The sequence below is a fragment of the Perna viridis genome, chromosome 5 (genome assembly GCF_037379345.1).
Source record: "Perna viridis isolate PV_CMFRI_1.1 ecotype Kerala chromosome 5, ASM3737934v1, whole genome shotgun sequence".
In the NCBI taxonomy this organism is placed as follows: domain Eukaryota; kingdom Metazoa; phylum Mollusca; class Bivalvia; order Mytilida; family Mytilidae; genus Perna; species Perna viridis.
In genome coordinates, this window is record NC_142449.1 from 42709598 (window position 1) to 42726154 (window position 16557).

Below are 16557 nucleotides of genomic sequence, written 5' to 3' on the forward strand. Positions count from 1 at the left end.
ATTCAAGAACCATAATTGAATGAATTGATATTTTAACACTCGTTCAACAAGGGTTTTCTACATCGTTTAGGACGGACTTAGCAAATGATATCCACTTAAAGTTTTTCGGGTTTTTGAAATGCAGAGCAAACATTATCTTATACATGATAGATGATATTTTTTTATTGTCAGTCAGTAAACTATTCCAATATAAAATAAGTCTGCGTTTAATTATTATTTCGAAAGGAAATCTGCCTAGTTACAAAACTGAAGGTGTAATTTCTCAAGATTATCTGTATTTTCAAAACCCAATATTTCTGAACAATATATCAAAATCGGAGTAACTAATTTGACAAATAATTTAAACAGTAAATCACTGAGAATAGCAATATTTTATTTTATTTTATTTTATTAATATCATTATTATTATTATTTATTTATTTTTTATTTTCCTGTAAATCAGGTCAGAGTCAACTTATCATTACAATCCAAGACTTAAACAAAAAAAAACAGGTTGGTGCCATCTTACTGGATTTTAGCAAGGCTAATATTTTATAAGGTGCCTCATCTAAGATTGGCTGCCAAGTTTGATCACTACGGCGTACGTGGAAACACACTCTCATGGATAAAACGTTTCCTGGCAAGTAGAACTCAACAGGTCATCCTTGATTGAACAATTGTGATTTTCAGCACCAGTCACATCAGGTGTGCCTCAAGGAACTATCTAAGAATCTTTATTATTCCTGGTCGATATTAATGATATGCTGTCTAACATCGACGCAACAGGAAGATTATTTCCAGACGACTGCCTTGTTTACAAGACCATCGACTCTCAAGCAGATACAGACTCTCTGCAACAATATATAGACAACCTCCAACAATGGGAAAAGGATTGGCTAATGGAGTTTAACCCGGATAAATGCGAAGTCATCCGCATAACAAACAAGAAAAAAAACATAAATGCTGAGTACACGATTCATAAAAAAAAACACTCAGGCAAACAGACAAGGCTAAATATCTAGACGTAACAACTGACAGCTTTCTTTCATGGAACAGCCATATCAGTAACATATCACCAAACAGGAAAACAATACCACTGCCTTTTTGAGACAAAACCTGTCATCCTGTCCAAGAGATGCCAAATTCACCTTCTATAAGAGTCTAATACGACCTCAGCTCGAATACGCCTCTACAATCTGGGAACCACGGATGCAAGCGAACATCAACAAGATCGATGGAGTGCAAAGAAGAGCAGCTCGCTTTGTCATGGATGACTACCGCAGGACAATCAGTGTTACATCCATGCTTGGAAAACCTTGAGTGGCAAAACCTTCAAACCCGCAGACATCAAACCAAGGTTGTTATGGTACACCGAATTATAAACCAGCTGGTAGCAATCCCATCAGCACCATACCGACAGCTATCAGGTGTAAAAACCAGAGGTAGCTCGACAAGATTCCTTGTTCCATTATGCAGCGTTAATTCTTTCAAACATTTCTTCTTGCCATCATCCTTACGACTCTGGAACAGTTTACAACCTGCACTGACTGAAGCACAATCCCTGGAGGCATTCAAGACCGGGATTGTCAACAGCTTGGAGGGTCTGCAGTCCTACCACAACACTTGTTACTCCCGTAGTGGTATTAATTCAATGTGAATCCTGAAAAATCCGAAAGATCTTTTGGATCGTTATGGTGTATCCATCTGCACTATGAAAACTGATTTATTGAACGGGTCATAGTTTTCCTTTCCTCGTTTGTCTACCCCGGACTTGACTTTTTATGAGCAACTCGGCGGGTGTTTCTAGAAAAGCAGCGGACGCTTACCCTACCAGTGCACCTGGTCCATGCTCCCAGTTTTTAGTGGAGTCTGACGTGCTCATTTGCTTTTGTTACTTTGTATGTATGATTTTAGTTATTTTATGTTCTTTGTTGTGTATGTCTGTTTTCCACGTCTGGTCTTTGTCCCTGGATTACATTCTTTTGAGTACCGCTATAACCTTGGTTCCCTTGATTACTCTTCCACATTTAGTTGCATTTTGTTAAAATATGTAACCTCTTAAACATCCTAATTTCGAAATGAAGATAAATTTGCCATTTGTTTCGATGGCCATATACTACTTTAAAAATGAAGAGCATATATTTGTCTTAATATCATATAATGTACTTCCAAAAAATTGTTCAAGTGATTAAATTATAAGTATATTTTTCCATTTTTTTCAGTCTATAAATTCTAAATATTTATGATAAAAAGTAACATTAAACTTCTTGTTTGCATCAATTTATATTTTCAAATTTTATTTCCGTGAATCTTTCATTGTTTTTTTATTTTTATATAAACATATACTTGCAAATTTTTAAACCCTTTGCCACTTCTTGTCGCTTCTTGTTACCTCTTGTCGCTAATAAATAAGACCGCCGTCCGATTGGTTATACACACAAAAATAAAACAGCACACCATCATAAAAGCTCAACTGATATGTTTTTGTATGTTGACAATACTTTTTAGAACACGGTTTTAGATTGCTTACAAATTCCTTTCTTGTTAATAGTCAACTTCGTGTCGTAAAAAAGTATGTATTTTTTTACCGACACCCATGTGATACTCACAGGTTGTGTCCCCTTAGTTCGAGTTAGCCTTACGAAAGCAGAGTAACTCATGAAACGGTAACTTAAGCTTATTTCGTTTATAAATTGCAAATCATCATTATGATTACTTGACATTTGTGCATAAGTATCCCCAAAAGCAATCATCGAGTCATGTCAGTCATGAATGCTTCAACTGTTAACCTTGATTTAATAATATTTTCAATTGTATTTTACTAGCAATTTTGACCAATTTATCCTTTGACTGTTTAACGCCTCTCCTCCTTTGTTTAAGATACATAACTTTTTTCTTTAAAAAGTCACTTCTTACATGATTTCAAAGCACTTCTAAGTTCCATTAAACATTCATGTATTGGATTAAATTTATCACTTACCTCGTGAATCAATTTTCTATAACTTGTTAAAGTATGATTTGTCATATCATGTACAGCTCCCAGCATAGTCTGATAAATATGCTGTTGGACCAACGTAGGGTGTGTGAATAGGCTAGAGCGTCAACAGAGCAGTCCAGCTGCTAGTAGGACATACTCTGAATCTGACTGAGTTCTTCGGTTAGGTATCCCGAAGCCTGGGCTCTGCGACCTCCAACTACTAACAGACATCTACAAACAGAATCCCCATAAGGGTAGTCAAGACCGTAAAAAAACCAATCATCATCATACCTGGCATCAATTAATAGGATCCCATCCCCCAACATTACTTGTATGCAATACACAGCAGATATAATTTCTTATGAAAAAGCAAGAGGTATTCCCAATTGTACACAGTCTGTTATTTCATTCTACAGTATTGAATAATATCCTGAAAATAATTCACATAGAATAAACAAAATGAATAGTTTTGATGAAATGGATAATATTTATCCATTAAATAATATGCTGGTTGAGAAACTATGTGTAAAATATCTCATGAAATAACATCCAGGATATATACTTATTAATATCTGAAAATATCCTGGATGAAAATTAAAATCTAAAACATCCTGGATACTAATTAATATCTAAAATCATCCTGGCTAACATATTACATCAAAAACTATCTGAATCTTTAACACCTAACAAAGTGAACTCTTTTTACCCTACAAAAAAACCAAGTCCCAGGTTCTTATAATGTGCCTATTAAAGAAAACCCTTTCAGATACTTGTATGTTTAATCATCATAAGGTTGAGTATGGAAATAATTTAATAGCTACGGAAAAAAATTATCTACTACTAAATATCCCTGGATTAAATTTGATATTGTTTTTTTTCTAGTGAAAAGTATTTCACACAGTATTCTAATGGATGTTACACATGGAACTACTTGCAGTTTTACCTGTACAGTTAATTATCATACACAGATGGCTCACCTAAGAATTTAAGAATTAACATACATGTACATTCATATCTTTCAAGATTTAAAAAAAAACAGCAAATTTTGAATATTCATATACAATCACATTGTGAATTGGGCTCCAAAACAAATATTTTGGTATCAGTTTCAAGGCCATTAGGTTTATTAAAAAAGGTAAATCTCTAGTTAAAATATAGTTTTTTTCATAAAATGTTTTTTTTAATTAACTGTTTAAAATATTTACATATATAACTGTTAAACTTATTAACAGTGTGTTCAGACTTGGAAACCTGATTGTTACATCATCTGATCCAGGATGACGGGATGAAAAATAAAAGGTAATCAAAACAAGTCTTTTGATTGAATAAAATGGCTCAATTATTTACATTGTACAATGTAGGCGATTAGAGGTCTGTAAAATGACTGTTTAATTTTAGGAAGTACTGAACAGAGAAGCTAATTTGTGCCAACTACATCTTTTAAGAGGTACTGTTTGCATCATGAATCTTTTTTTCTGCATTAGTAATTGTTTCTATCTGTTATTTATAGACAATAGACACTAGACAATTTTATTTGCACAAACACATTTACAGTAAATGGTTATGACATGAACAAAAACAGTGCAAACCTCTTTCTATTTCTAGTGCATGTGCACTCAAACGAAATTTGCTGATGATAGATCTTTCTATTTTAGATTTAGATAAATCAATATATGAGGGTCTTTTAGACGGAATAAATATTTTACTGAAGAATGACAGTTTTTCATTCATAGCTAGTGAGCCTACTAAATTTTGCATAAACTGATCGTGTAGTCTTTGTTCAATTCTTTTGGTATAAAATTGAAGGTTATTAGATTGTAAGTTAAGATGACAGATCCCTAATTTATTTAGTATATTTTTTACATGGGACATCCAAAAGTTGTTGTTTTTAACTTATCTGAATATTTCGTAAACTAGTGTATCAGAAGAGTTAAGGATATGGTTTAAAAATTTAATCATATTCAGTTGAACTTTTAGATGTAGAGATGTTCTGTTCAGTTCTGTTAAACATGCAATGTTTGTAGTTTTACTATTGACTCCAAGGATTTCTTAAATGAATTTCAGTTGTAAGTGTTCATATGGGTCAGAGTCGCTGAAATTTTGCCCAGCTCCCCAGACCTCACTTCCATAAAGAATAACAGGTAATACCAAAGTGTCAAATAACTTTTCAAGTAAATTACAATAAACATCTTTAGATATGACTTTTTTTTTAAACCAGGCCTTTCTTCCCTTTTCCATTCAGTTATTTTTTGTTAGATTCCAATTACATGTACCATTGTAGTTAAATGTAATGCCGAGGTAGCAGTAAGATTTTACTGTTTCTAGCATATATTTATCAATACTAAAGTGGTTGAGAAAACTTTTACCATTTGAATTGAATATGATTATTTTTTATTTTTTTGTGTCTACTTCGAGTTTCCATGAAATGCAAAAATCATTAAGAATGTTAAGTGTATTTTGCAGACCTTTTTCATTTTCTGACAGCAGAATTATATCATCTGCATACATCAGTGATGTAATTTTTAAATTACCAATTAATATTGGTTCAGTGTTCCCATTTTCAAGCTGATCAAAAATACCATTTATAAACAGATTAAAAAGGGTCGGACTGAGGACATCACCTTATTTAACTCCACAACTGGAGGGAAAATATTGACTTAAACCATTTGGGAATTTAATTCGGCATTTTGTGTTTTGATACATACAATAAATGATATTAAAAATTTTATTTGGGACTTTATGTTTTGATAATATATACACGTAGAAGAGGCCCTCTCCCCAAACCGTATCCTTTTTAAAGTCTATAAAGGCGACAATGACTTTCTTTTTCTTTCTTTTGTAGATATCTATTATTTATTTTAAGGTAAAAATGTGATCAGTAGTTCATGATTTTGGTTTGAATCCCATATGATTTTTATCCATCAGTTCATTGGATTCATTAAATTGATACAATCTTTCATGAATAATTTTATTAAAAAGTTTACCTAGATTAGAGGTAATTGATATCCCTCTATAGTTGATGGGTCTAATTTACCTCCTTTTTTAAATATTAAAGAAATGTAACTCATTCCATATTTTAGGGAATGATCCTGTATTGAATATTAGGTTAAGGACTTTATATAGTGGTTTCAGTAAGACTTGAGTACCAAACTGGATCATTTCATTTGAAATTAAATCAGCTCTTGCTGATTTGCCAGTTTTTAGTGTCTTTATTGTTTTAATATTTCATTTGAGTCTATTCTGTTGTTGAGAGTTCATTATTGAGATTATTTTCTGCAAGATTATTTTATTTGAAGGAATTATTTAGTACAGGTATGTAAACTGTTAAGTTACAATATCATGCATGAAATTTAAGACCTACATGTTGCTGTACATTTTTGTATAACTGGAATTTTTCATCAGACAATTCTGAAAATTTTAAAGCAAGCTTGCAGATTTTTTTAAATTATTTAAAAAAAAATTGAAAGTTTCTCTTATAAAATGCATCTACCTTCTTTCCTAAAAAAATGTATAAAATGGCCATGTGAATTATTGAATGTTATTGGACTGACACTTTATATTTCCATGGACTTTTGTTTTTAACTGATAAGAAAATATTACCAACATTTATTTTCAATTTTTTTATCAATAAAAATATACTGTTTTTGAATTTTTGATTCTTTTATTATTATTTTAATCTAAAAATTAATTCATATCCCCTATATTGTCATATTAGAATAGAACATCAGAAACCTTGCATTTTATGTATTTTTTAAAACTTAGGACTAAAAGTTATCTTTTGAAATGTCTTTTAAAGTAGAAATAGTAAATACAATGTACTTCTAATACATTTACACAGCTATTAACTATTTCAAATCAATATTTATCAGTCTTAATTTATATCAAAAATGCATAAGACTAATTTTTATACAAACTTATTTGTTTTCAAGCACTAATTAAAAGTCGAAATTTTACTTTTTCTACTATCACCTGTCCTGGTGAATAGGTAAATTTTACCAAGACAACCAAAATTTATTAATCAGTAAGTGATTTGTTTATTACAGTTAAAATATTTTAATAGTCCTCAAAGTGGCTAATTGTCAAATATTCTATGCCATTGATTTTTGCATCCAAAACTGCACGAATGTGATGTGCTCTAAAATCAGTAATTTCTGCTAGAATCTTGGTTCCCTTGATATAATTACTCTTTCGTAACCGTGATGACCAGATTGTTTCTTAATCAAAACAACTGGTCACCAGGAAGTGAGGGTAATGTTTTCGTTTCACAAGTTTCTTTCGAATATTTAGTGATCTTTGGAAGCTAGATTTGACGGTTTTACAGCACCAATCAGTAGCATAAAGTGGTGTTGTAATATATAATTATGCAAATCATATGCAAATGTAAAGTACTGAAATTAAGATTGCAAGAACTCACTTACAATATTAGCAACTTAAAAAACAGAATCAAATGATTCATACCTGGCATGCCAAGTATTGGAGGTATACCAGGTATTTATCAGACTATGCTGTGAGCTGTAGTGTACATATGCATGCCAGTAATTAAGACTAAAAACTTTAGGACTTCCAACATTAGAATACAGGAAAGATTGGTACATTTGTACAAGTATGATATACATGTATGATCCAAGTTTTCATAGGGTTAGTTAAAATAAGGCTAAAACAGATTGGAACAAGATCTCTATTTATGTTTACATCACACCCTTACCCATTTGAGGTACTATCCTTCATATGGTGTTATTAGCTCACTTGGCGTCCGTCGTCGTCGTTATTTCTTCAAACATCTTCTCCTCTGAAACTACTGAATAGATTTGCATGAAACTTATAATGACTGCTTCTTAGAGTACCCTGCACAAAATGATTGTTTGGATTTTTGATCGGTTAAAAAACATGGCAGCTGTTACTAAAAATAAAACATAGGGGTCAGACAGCAGGTTTTTGCATATATCTCCATATAAACCATTAGGTTGAGCCAAATCCTGACACAGTTAAAAGTATTCAACATGATGAGATCTATATATGGTCAAATTTTGGTGAAAATCTGTTGACCCATGTTGGAGTTACTGACCTTTTTAGACATTTTTGCTGTTTTTGATGTTATTACTTTCAAAAATCTCCTCCTCAGAAACTACCATACAGAATTTAATGAAAGTTGGTATAAATCACCATTTGGATTTTTGATCGGTTATAAACATGGCCGCCTTTACTACAAATAGAACATAGGGGTCGTACAGTAGTTTTTTGCATATATATCCAAAACCATTATGTTGGCCAGTTTCTTGCAATTGCTGAAATATCCTTATTATGTGGCCTACAAAAGTATTCAGGGATCAAAGTTGTCAGACGACTCCATTTAAGGGTTATTGCCCTTGAGAGGTGAAAAATATCTTATTTTACAGTTTTCAGCCGATATCTTGAAAACTATGAAAGATAGAAAGAAACTTTCATTTGCTGAAATGATTTTTATTATAAGGCCTACAAAAGTCTCCAGGAATAAAAGTTGTCAGATGACTCTATATAAGAGTTATTGCCCTTGAAAAGCAAAAAAATACGTTTTTTGCAGTTTTCAGTCAATATCTTGAAAACTATAATAGATAGAATGAAACTTTCAATTGATGAAATAACTAGGTGAGCGAATCAGGGAGCCTCTTGTTTTTTAAACCTTTTGCAAAGGAAGTATATTTTTATTTTCATTATTTCTAAAGTTACAGACCCAAGTAAAATGCACTATTTCAAGGCCTTTCTTCAGAAAATATACTTCAAATACAATGAATATTCCTACTTTTAAATAGAATGTGACGATTTCCAAACTTTCTTATTTTATAATGGATAAAAACAACCATATGAGAGGTTATGCCCCAATCGGGGGTTTACTTTTATTTCAATCTTTGCTAGCCAAGGGTTCCAGTCCTGTTCCCCTCCCTTCATGATGGGGCCATGGATCATTTATCACATTTTAGCAGATTTGATTTTTCTGTTGTCAATGAAAGTGGTATACAGTGTAAAATTTGAGCTATTAGAGTTTAATTCCAATCACTTCACACACACACACACACACACACACACACACACACACACACACACATTCTGTCACTCATTATCACTTAGTCTTATTAACATGATCTTCTTCTAAAATTCTTTGGTACTTACACACAGCCTCAGTGACAGGGATGCTTAGGAAATTGTTTCCATCAATCAAATTTTAGAAAGAAAATTGTAACTGTGGAATTTTACATTATTGTGTATTATACTGTAAAGTAACTACACATTTGAAATTATTTGAAATTTTATTACGCGCTGTTCATAGATTCAGTTGCTGACTGTTGCCATTCCTGTATAAAATTTAAAAGGAAAGAATTTATTTTAGATACAAAATAATTGTGAGGAAGAAATGTAATACACATTAAATTTGGTTTAAATAATGATTAGGATTGCAGTATAAAGACAGTAACAATATATATATTGACTCTATTAATAATAACAATATACATGTAAGAATTTGGGTCGAATCAGAAAAAAAATGCTCTTCAAAGCCTCACGTTTTACCCCAATTCTAAAACTCATCTGCATATTGTTTTTATTTCAAGTCAATTCACTGTTATTGTCTATTAAGGAGGCAGACCTAAGGTAAGGGACACAACTCATAAAAATCATTGGAACGTTTGTATTCAGCATTTTACATCAATCTTATGTAAGCGCCTAATTATCTTGGATTCATTTTATTCTGCTTCAATTGAAAGCTTGAGAGGCTTTGGTGAAATTGAATATAATACAAACATATCACTGAGTTATGTCCCTTACCCTAAGGTCTACCTCCTTAAAATAACAAATATGGGGAAAAGACGATAAAACATCAAAAATCTATTACACTTACATGTACATGCAACACAAATTGGCAAGATTGATATTATACATATAATTGTGAATTAATGATGTACTGATTTTTTTAATATTTTTTCTTGCTGGAAAAAAGTGTGGAAACAATTCCTACCTATGTAATAAATTTTTATACAAGGAATTGGTATTACATGAGCTGAAATTCACAGTCATGACAGACAAATGTGGAACTTTTACAGATGGAAGACACTCGTCTTAAATCAAGAAAATGAGCAAATACCTGATTAATTTGTAATAGACCTGGATACATTTATTGGGATAAGAGGGGCCATTCATCATTTGTCACATTTTATCAGATTTGATTATTCTGTCATCAATAAAATAGCATACAGTGTAAAATTTGTGTCATCAAAGTGTTTAAATCCAATCAGTTGACAGACACACATTCATTATCACATAGTCTTATTTAGATGTACATGATCTACTAGTTTGGTATACACAAATTTGTTGTGAATATTTTTAAAGCATCTTACATTGTGTTTTACAGAAATAAAGGATTGTGACAAAAGAGCATAAATGATTTTAAAGTCCTTCCATGAATCCTGTCAGTATTAGAATAGCCTTCCAGCATGTTCAGCCAGCAATTAAGGTATTGACAAGGAGAGGGAAAATATTGTTTTCTCAGAAATATCTTCTGTATACCAACACTGGAATATCAATTTTTGTTTCAACATCAAGTGATCTTGTGAACCAGAAATATCAAATTAGTCAAAAAGATATTGATAAGGTTGATCTAAAACGTTCAAGAGATGTTGCCATTTCTGGATCTTTCATTGGACCATTTTGCCACTTTTGGTATATGTATTTGGACAAGTGGTTTCCAGGGCGATCAGCAAAGATTATAGCCAAAAAACTTGTAGTTGACCAGTTCGTGTGCTCACCTGTTGTAATTGGGTTATACTTAGGAATAACATCGTACATGGAAAATAAAACTTTAGTGGAGATTAAGAAAGAGTGTGCTGACAAAAGTTGGAAACTATTTATTGCAGAGGTCCTTGTATGGCCACCTGCTCAGATTTTTAATTTCTATTTTTTACCAACTCGGTATCGAGTGCTATTTGATAATTTTGTGTCTGCTTTGTTCGATTTTTATTTCTCAAGGGTAAAATATGGTAATGTTGATAAAGAAGAAAGTATAAGAAATTTACCAATAACATAATTTATTGAGAAATGTTAAGGTTTATTAACAAATTTCTTTTTCATATCAAACAAAGCAAATGCATCCTCTGCAAGTCAATTTTTTTAGTCCATCCTCCAAAGTTAGGGTTTTGAGTCCACCGAAATTGTCTCATTTAGAGTTTAAGTTCAATGAAGGTTGACTTCAAAAACCTTGGCTGACTTGGGAGGATGTGTGACCAAAGGTACACTATAAAAACTGCTAGTCATCAGTGGCAAATCTTTTTTTTTCTATTTAACTAATGGTGACTAGTAACCAAACTTTTGAACATACAGGTAAACATCCCCTCTCCATCCCCATCTTGGATCAGCCTTTGGTCACAATTGATATTCATGTTGCATCTTTTGATTATTTATTAGTTATTGTTTTTGAGAAATAAATAAATGATAAATTCGTTGTTTTATCTGTATAGAAAAGATAAAATCTATGAGCCAATATTTGTATTGTTTTGTCCTACTAACATACTTGGGTATTGTTTCAGTTTTTGACCGTGTACAATGGTATGAATCCTATTTTCTGATCTTTCAATGATTTATTGAAATACTGTATCTGTCAACATCATTTTTATACCCTTGTTAAGCAGGAAGTATAAAGTGATCATGGTGTCTGCCCATCCATTTGTCTGTTTTTGTTTGTTTTTTTTTTCACCCCTTAAGTTTCAGATTAAGTTGGAACCTTTATATATTAAATATCAGACAGGAGACAATAAATGCATGTTGAAAACCCATTTAAAGGGGTAGACCTGGAGTAAGGGACATAACTCTTAAAATCAGTGATTGTATTTGTATTTTAAGGTCTTTTGTTAGAATTGTACTCATCTGATGTCATTATAAGTCAGCGTTAATATAGAATCAACTACCTGAGATGTGATATTTCTTATGGCCAAAACAGAGAAGTTAACCTGCATGTAATATTCGCATCATATTCAATTTCATCAAGTCCTATCAAGCTTGCCTTTGAAATAGAATGAATACTTTAGTGCTTAGATGAAATTGATGTCAAATGCTTTACACAAAGATTCCCATGATTTGAAAGAGTTATGCCCCTTACCCCAGGTCTGCCTCTTTAATTCACTAATTTCTAATACAGAAAAAGTAACAGAACATACAACCAGATTTTGTTTAACTTGTCATTGAGTTGTTTCACACATGTACAAAAAAATATAGTTTAAATATGCAGTGGCTGATACATACAGTTTGAAAAGGAGGGGTGCCAGATGTGGTTCATCAGAATAAAGGGGGAGGCATTAAGACATTATTTGCCATTTTTTTTCAATTTTACAAAAAGGGGACAACCCCTGCACCCACCCATGGTATGAAATTGGCATTTTGCAAGAGTTGCTTGATTTAAGAGGTAGATAAATGCATGTTTTCCTCCAAATCACAGATTAATAGTTACATGAAACAATATGTACATGTAAATAGAAAAGGCTTCATTTGTTCACTTGGATTGCTACTTAAGAATCATTTCTGAATCTATCTAATGAAAATGTAACTGGAATGACATATTTTTGAGCATTTAAGTACCATTCTGTGTAAGAATCTGGCAATGGGTGGCACATCATAATTCTCAATTTGGTCTTTTCTGCCTCAACTATATTCAATACATCTAGAAATTAACTGAAAACCTATTTGAATTCATTCTAAAGCATCTGTGACGTATATATTTTTTGTCTGGTTACATAAGGAAAAATTATGGGAAAATTTTTCAGCCATTTTTTTTCATTGTGCATTTCAACTAAATTTGACCATCAATATCTTAAAAGGAAAATTTAACAATCACTTTGATGGTTATTTCTATAGGCTATCAGGTATGAATACTTGGTTAATGCAATAATATCTTTATTTTATTTCCCTTCATATGCGACGCCTTGTACACATATTGCCCGATTTTTAGATGGAGAAGCACTTAATATCAGAGAAGCTTAAATAAATAGTATTTGTTTAACCAGAAATTGGTTTAATTAAAAAATATATTGATTAAATGTTTTGATAACTAGTAGAAATTAATTATCGATTATTAATTCTAAAATATAACCCATGTACTTCATTGCTGTGATTATCAGATTTCTTGCTAAAACAAGTCATCAAACACATTTGTATGTATGGAACGCCTAAACTGTCTGATGAGATACACATTTGTTTATGTGTTATCAAATTTATATTACCTGATGTGGTATTATAATTACATGTGGTCATTTTGTATTTACGTTATGTAGTAACATCTTTACATTATGTCGTTTTGTCTTTAAGTTCTGCCATTTCGTCTTAACGTTCTGTCGTTTTATGATTACGTTATGTCAACATATATTTACGTCATGTGGATTTATCTTAACGTGCAGTGGTTTTTTTTATTATGTGAGGTCGTTTCGTCTTTACGTTATGTCGATCTCTAAATACTTTATGTGAGTCTTTCTTTTCTTTACGTGCCTTGATTTCTTCTTTACGTGATGTGGTTTCTTCTTTACATGAGGTAAACAAAAATATGACGACGTGTGACCTCGGAATTTTTCGATCATGTAAACTTCGAATCAAACCGTATAAATAGATAATAGACGTCACAACGCCGAATAGAAGTGCTGAACGGAGTAAATTTGGGTAGTCTATACAGCTACTTCATTAAACAAGCCACAGTAATTTGACGTTTTAATGGTGAAAAGTGAAAAAAAAATAAAGAAAAATCGCTATTTATATTTACATTTTTTACCACTAAAACGTCAAATTACTGTAAACAAGGGGTCCTTCTTTTACATGGTTTTTGAAAGAGGGTACACAGAATTACGAAGTATCAACGTGCATGCAGCAAAATTTACAAAGAAGAGTGAGTCATAATCAACATACTCAAACATCATAGCCACCCATACTCGGTTCAAACAATAATCGACTCCCATAAAAACAAAAGAGGTGTCAGGTAAACATTCATGAATGGTATACAATTAGTATAACGGATGAGATAACCCCGTGCATTCTTCCCTGCTCATCAATCAAAATATGATTTCCAGCTACCCTTATACCTCTCATTTATGAACCATTTGTCGCAAAAAATAAAATAAGCATTTTTGTATTTTTGGCTACTTTTTATACCTCTTTGAAGCAAAAAAAAATTTTTTTAGCTCACCTAGCCAAAGACCAAGTGAGCTATTGCCATCACTTGGCCTCCGTCGCCGTCCGTCGTTGTTCAATGTAACAATTATGCAAAACTCTTCTCCTCTGAAAATAACAAACCAATTAGAACCAAACTTGGTTTAAATGTTCCTTGTGGTATCTTGCATGGAACAAATGTGGCGATTTTTAATCGGTTAAGTCATGTTGGAGTTATTGCCCTTTTTCGACTTCTTTTGCCATTTTTAATGTTTAACTTGTTTCTTTCCAAAATCTTCTCCTTTGACACTACTTGACCAATTGCAACCAAACTTGGTATGCATGTTCCTTGTGGTATCTTACATGGAACTAATTTGGGGATTTTTATTTGTTGAAAAACATGGCCGCCGTTACTAAAAATAGAACATAGGGGTCAGACGGTAGTTTTTTTGTATATATCTCCAAAACCGTTAGGTTTAGCCAAATTTTATTTATTGCTGAGCTAATCCTTATTTTAGGGCTTACTAAAGTCAAACTTGTTGGACCACTCCTTATTAGACTTATTGCCTTTGAAAGACAAAAATTATGTTTTTAGCAGTTTTCAGCCAATATCTTGAACACTATAATAGATAGAATGAAACTTTCAATTGATGAAATGATCCTTCTGATAAGTCCTACCAAAGTGTTCATTGTGTCAAAATTGTTGGACAGCTCCCTGTTAGACATATTGTCTTATTGTCCTTGACAGACCAAAAAAAAAAAAAAAATAACCAGGCGATTTTTTCTTTCAATTGATAAATCACATATATGCAAAATACGTAGCTAATCAGGAACATGACCGAGTTTCTCGGCCTTCCCCAAAGGCCAGGTAAGCTATTGCCATCACTTGGCGTCCGTTGTCGTTAACATTTTTCAAAACTCTTCTCTCGGACACTAATTGACCAATTAGAACCAAATTTGGTATGAATATTCCTTAGGGTATTTTTGTGGGAAACAAACATTGCCATTGTTACTAAAATAGAACATAGGGGTCAGGCAGAAGTTTTTTCTCATATATCTCCAAAACCGTTAGGTTTAGCCAAATCTGATACAGGTAAAAGTGTTCAGCATGATTATCTATCTATGGCCAAATTTTCGTTTTAATCTGTTAAATCATCTTGGGGAAATGATTTCTTTTCGACTTTTTTTTCAAAATTTTTAATGATATTTCTTTCAAAAATCTTCTTCTCTGAACCTACCAGACCAATTAAAAAAAAACTTGGGATGAATATTTTTGGGGTATTCTGCATAGATCTGGTATGGGAACTCTTATTATACAGCCTACAAAATTCTGCATTTGGATCAAAGTTGTCGGGCGACTCCTTGTTAGAGTTATTGCTCTTGAAAGGTAAAAAATAACGTTGTTTTTTGGGTTTTTTTTACAGTTTTCAGCCAAAACCTTGAAAACTATACTAGATAGAAAGAAACATTCAATGGACGAAATGATCCTTATGACAAGTCCTATCAAAGTCTTGTACGAGTCAAAATTGACAACTCCTTGATACAAAGGTAAAAATTTAAGTAGGTGAGCCATTCAGCTTCTAGAGCCTCTTCTTATACCACACCATACTAATTAAGTGGCGAAGAATACATTCCAAAAAGTAGCGTGCCCGTCCGTTCGTCTGTCCGTCCCCGACAGTTTCCAGATACTAACTTTAGAAGGCATTGAAGGGTGTTTTTCCCAATTTTGTGTAGTTATTGAGTATGATAACATACAGATCACATTCGATTTTCAGTTTTATCGGAGAGTAATTTGTATGGCTTTTTTAAATTGCTTATACCTCCATTTTTCATGAATGGGGAGAATGTGAGTTTTATTTTTTTTTTCGAAAGCTGAGAGAGGACTTCTTAATCCATAATCGTGGACTGACCCATATATAAATTGGGAGGGATAGCAGAGATTGGGGGGGGGGGGTTATAATCTGATTGGGTGTGTTATCATATTTGTAATAGCACTCTGCATGCTAAATAATAATTTCTAATGCTTTGTAAAAGTCCAATTATATTAACAGACTTTTTATCAATATAATGAAATTTTACTGAAAAAAAACAAGTGCAAAGCATCCGTGGCAGATTGATTTAGAACAAGCCTACATTGTGCCTGTTCCATTTAATTAGCTTGTAATTATGTGTCGAATTTTTATATTTTTCCCCCTTTTGTTCAGTTGATTTCCATACTTAACTCAAGTATAACTTCTATCAATGTTTTCATTCCAATGACATGGATAGTAAAATGTAAAAAAAATAGTTAAGACAGCATTTAAGTACAATTTCTGTCCATTTAATGGATCTAAATCATGACTCCAAGTCCCTTTGCGGTGCGCCACTGTCTGATGAATGCTGGTTTCCATTAAAACCTATGATTTTTCAACACTGTATACTTCTGTTCCCCATACTCGGTTTAAATCCCG

The 16557-nt window shown here is 32.3% G+C and overlaps 1 protein-coding gene across 8 annotated transcripts; it reads left to right on the forward strand.

Annotated features, from left to right (window-relative positions):
* Window positions 1-2553: 2553 nt before the first annotated feature.
* Window positions 2554-11420, forward strand: LOC148617798 (mpv17-like protein 2). Of its 8 annotated transcripts, XM_088585366.1 has the most exons (5): window positions 2591-2645; window positions 4189-4255; window positions 4355-4403; window positions 5021-5097; window positions 10338-11420. In XM_088585366.1, exon 5 carries the CDS (start codon window positions 10386-10388, stop codon window positions 11007-11009), a length of 624 nt encoding a protein of 207 aa, XP_088441492.1. In that variant the 5' UTR covers window positions 2591-2645; window positions 4189-4255; window positions 4355-4403; window positions 5021-5097; window positions 10338-10385; the 3' UTR covers window positions 11010-11420. The 8 variants fall into 8 exon arrangements, with proteins under 8 accessions (XP_088441488.1, XP_088441489.1, XP_088441490.1 ...); XM_088585364.1 differs by lacking the exon at window positions 4189-4255 and having other exon boundaries at window positions 2570-2645; XM_088585367.1 differs by lacking the exon at window positions 4355-4403 and having other exon boundaries at window positions 2586-2645.
* The last annotated feature ends 5137 nt before the right edge of the window (window positions 11421-16557 follow it).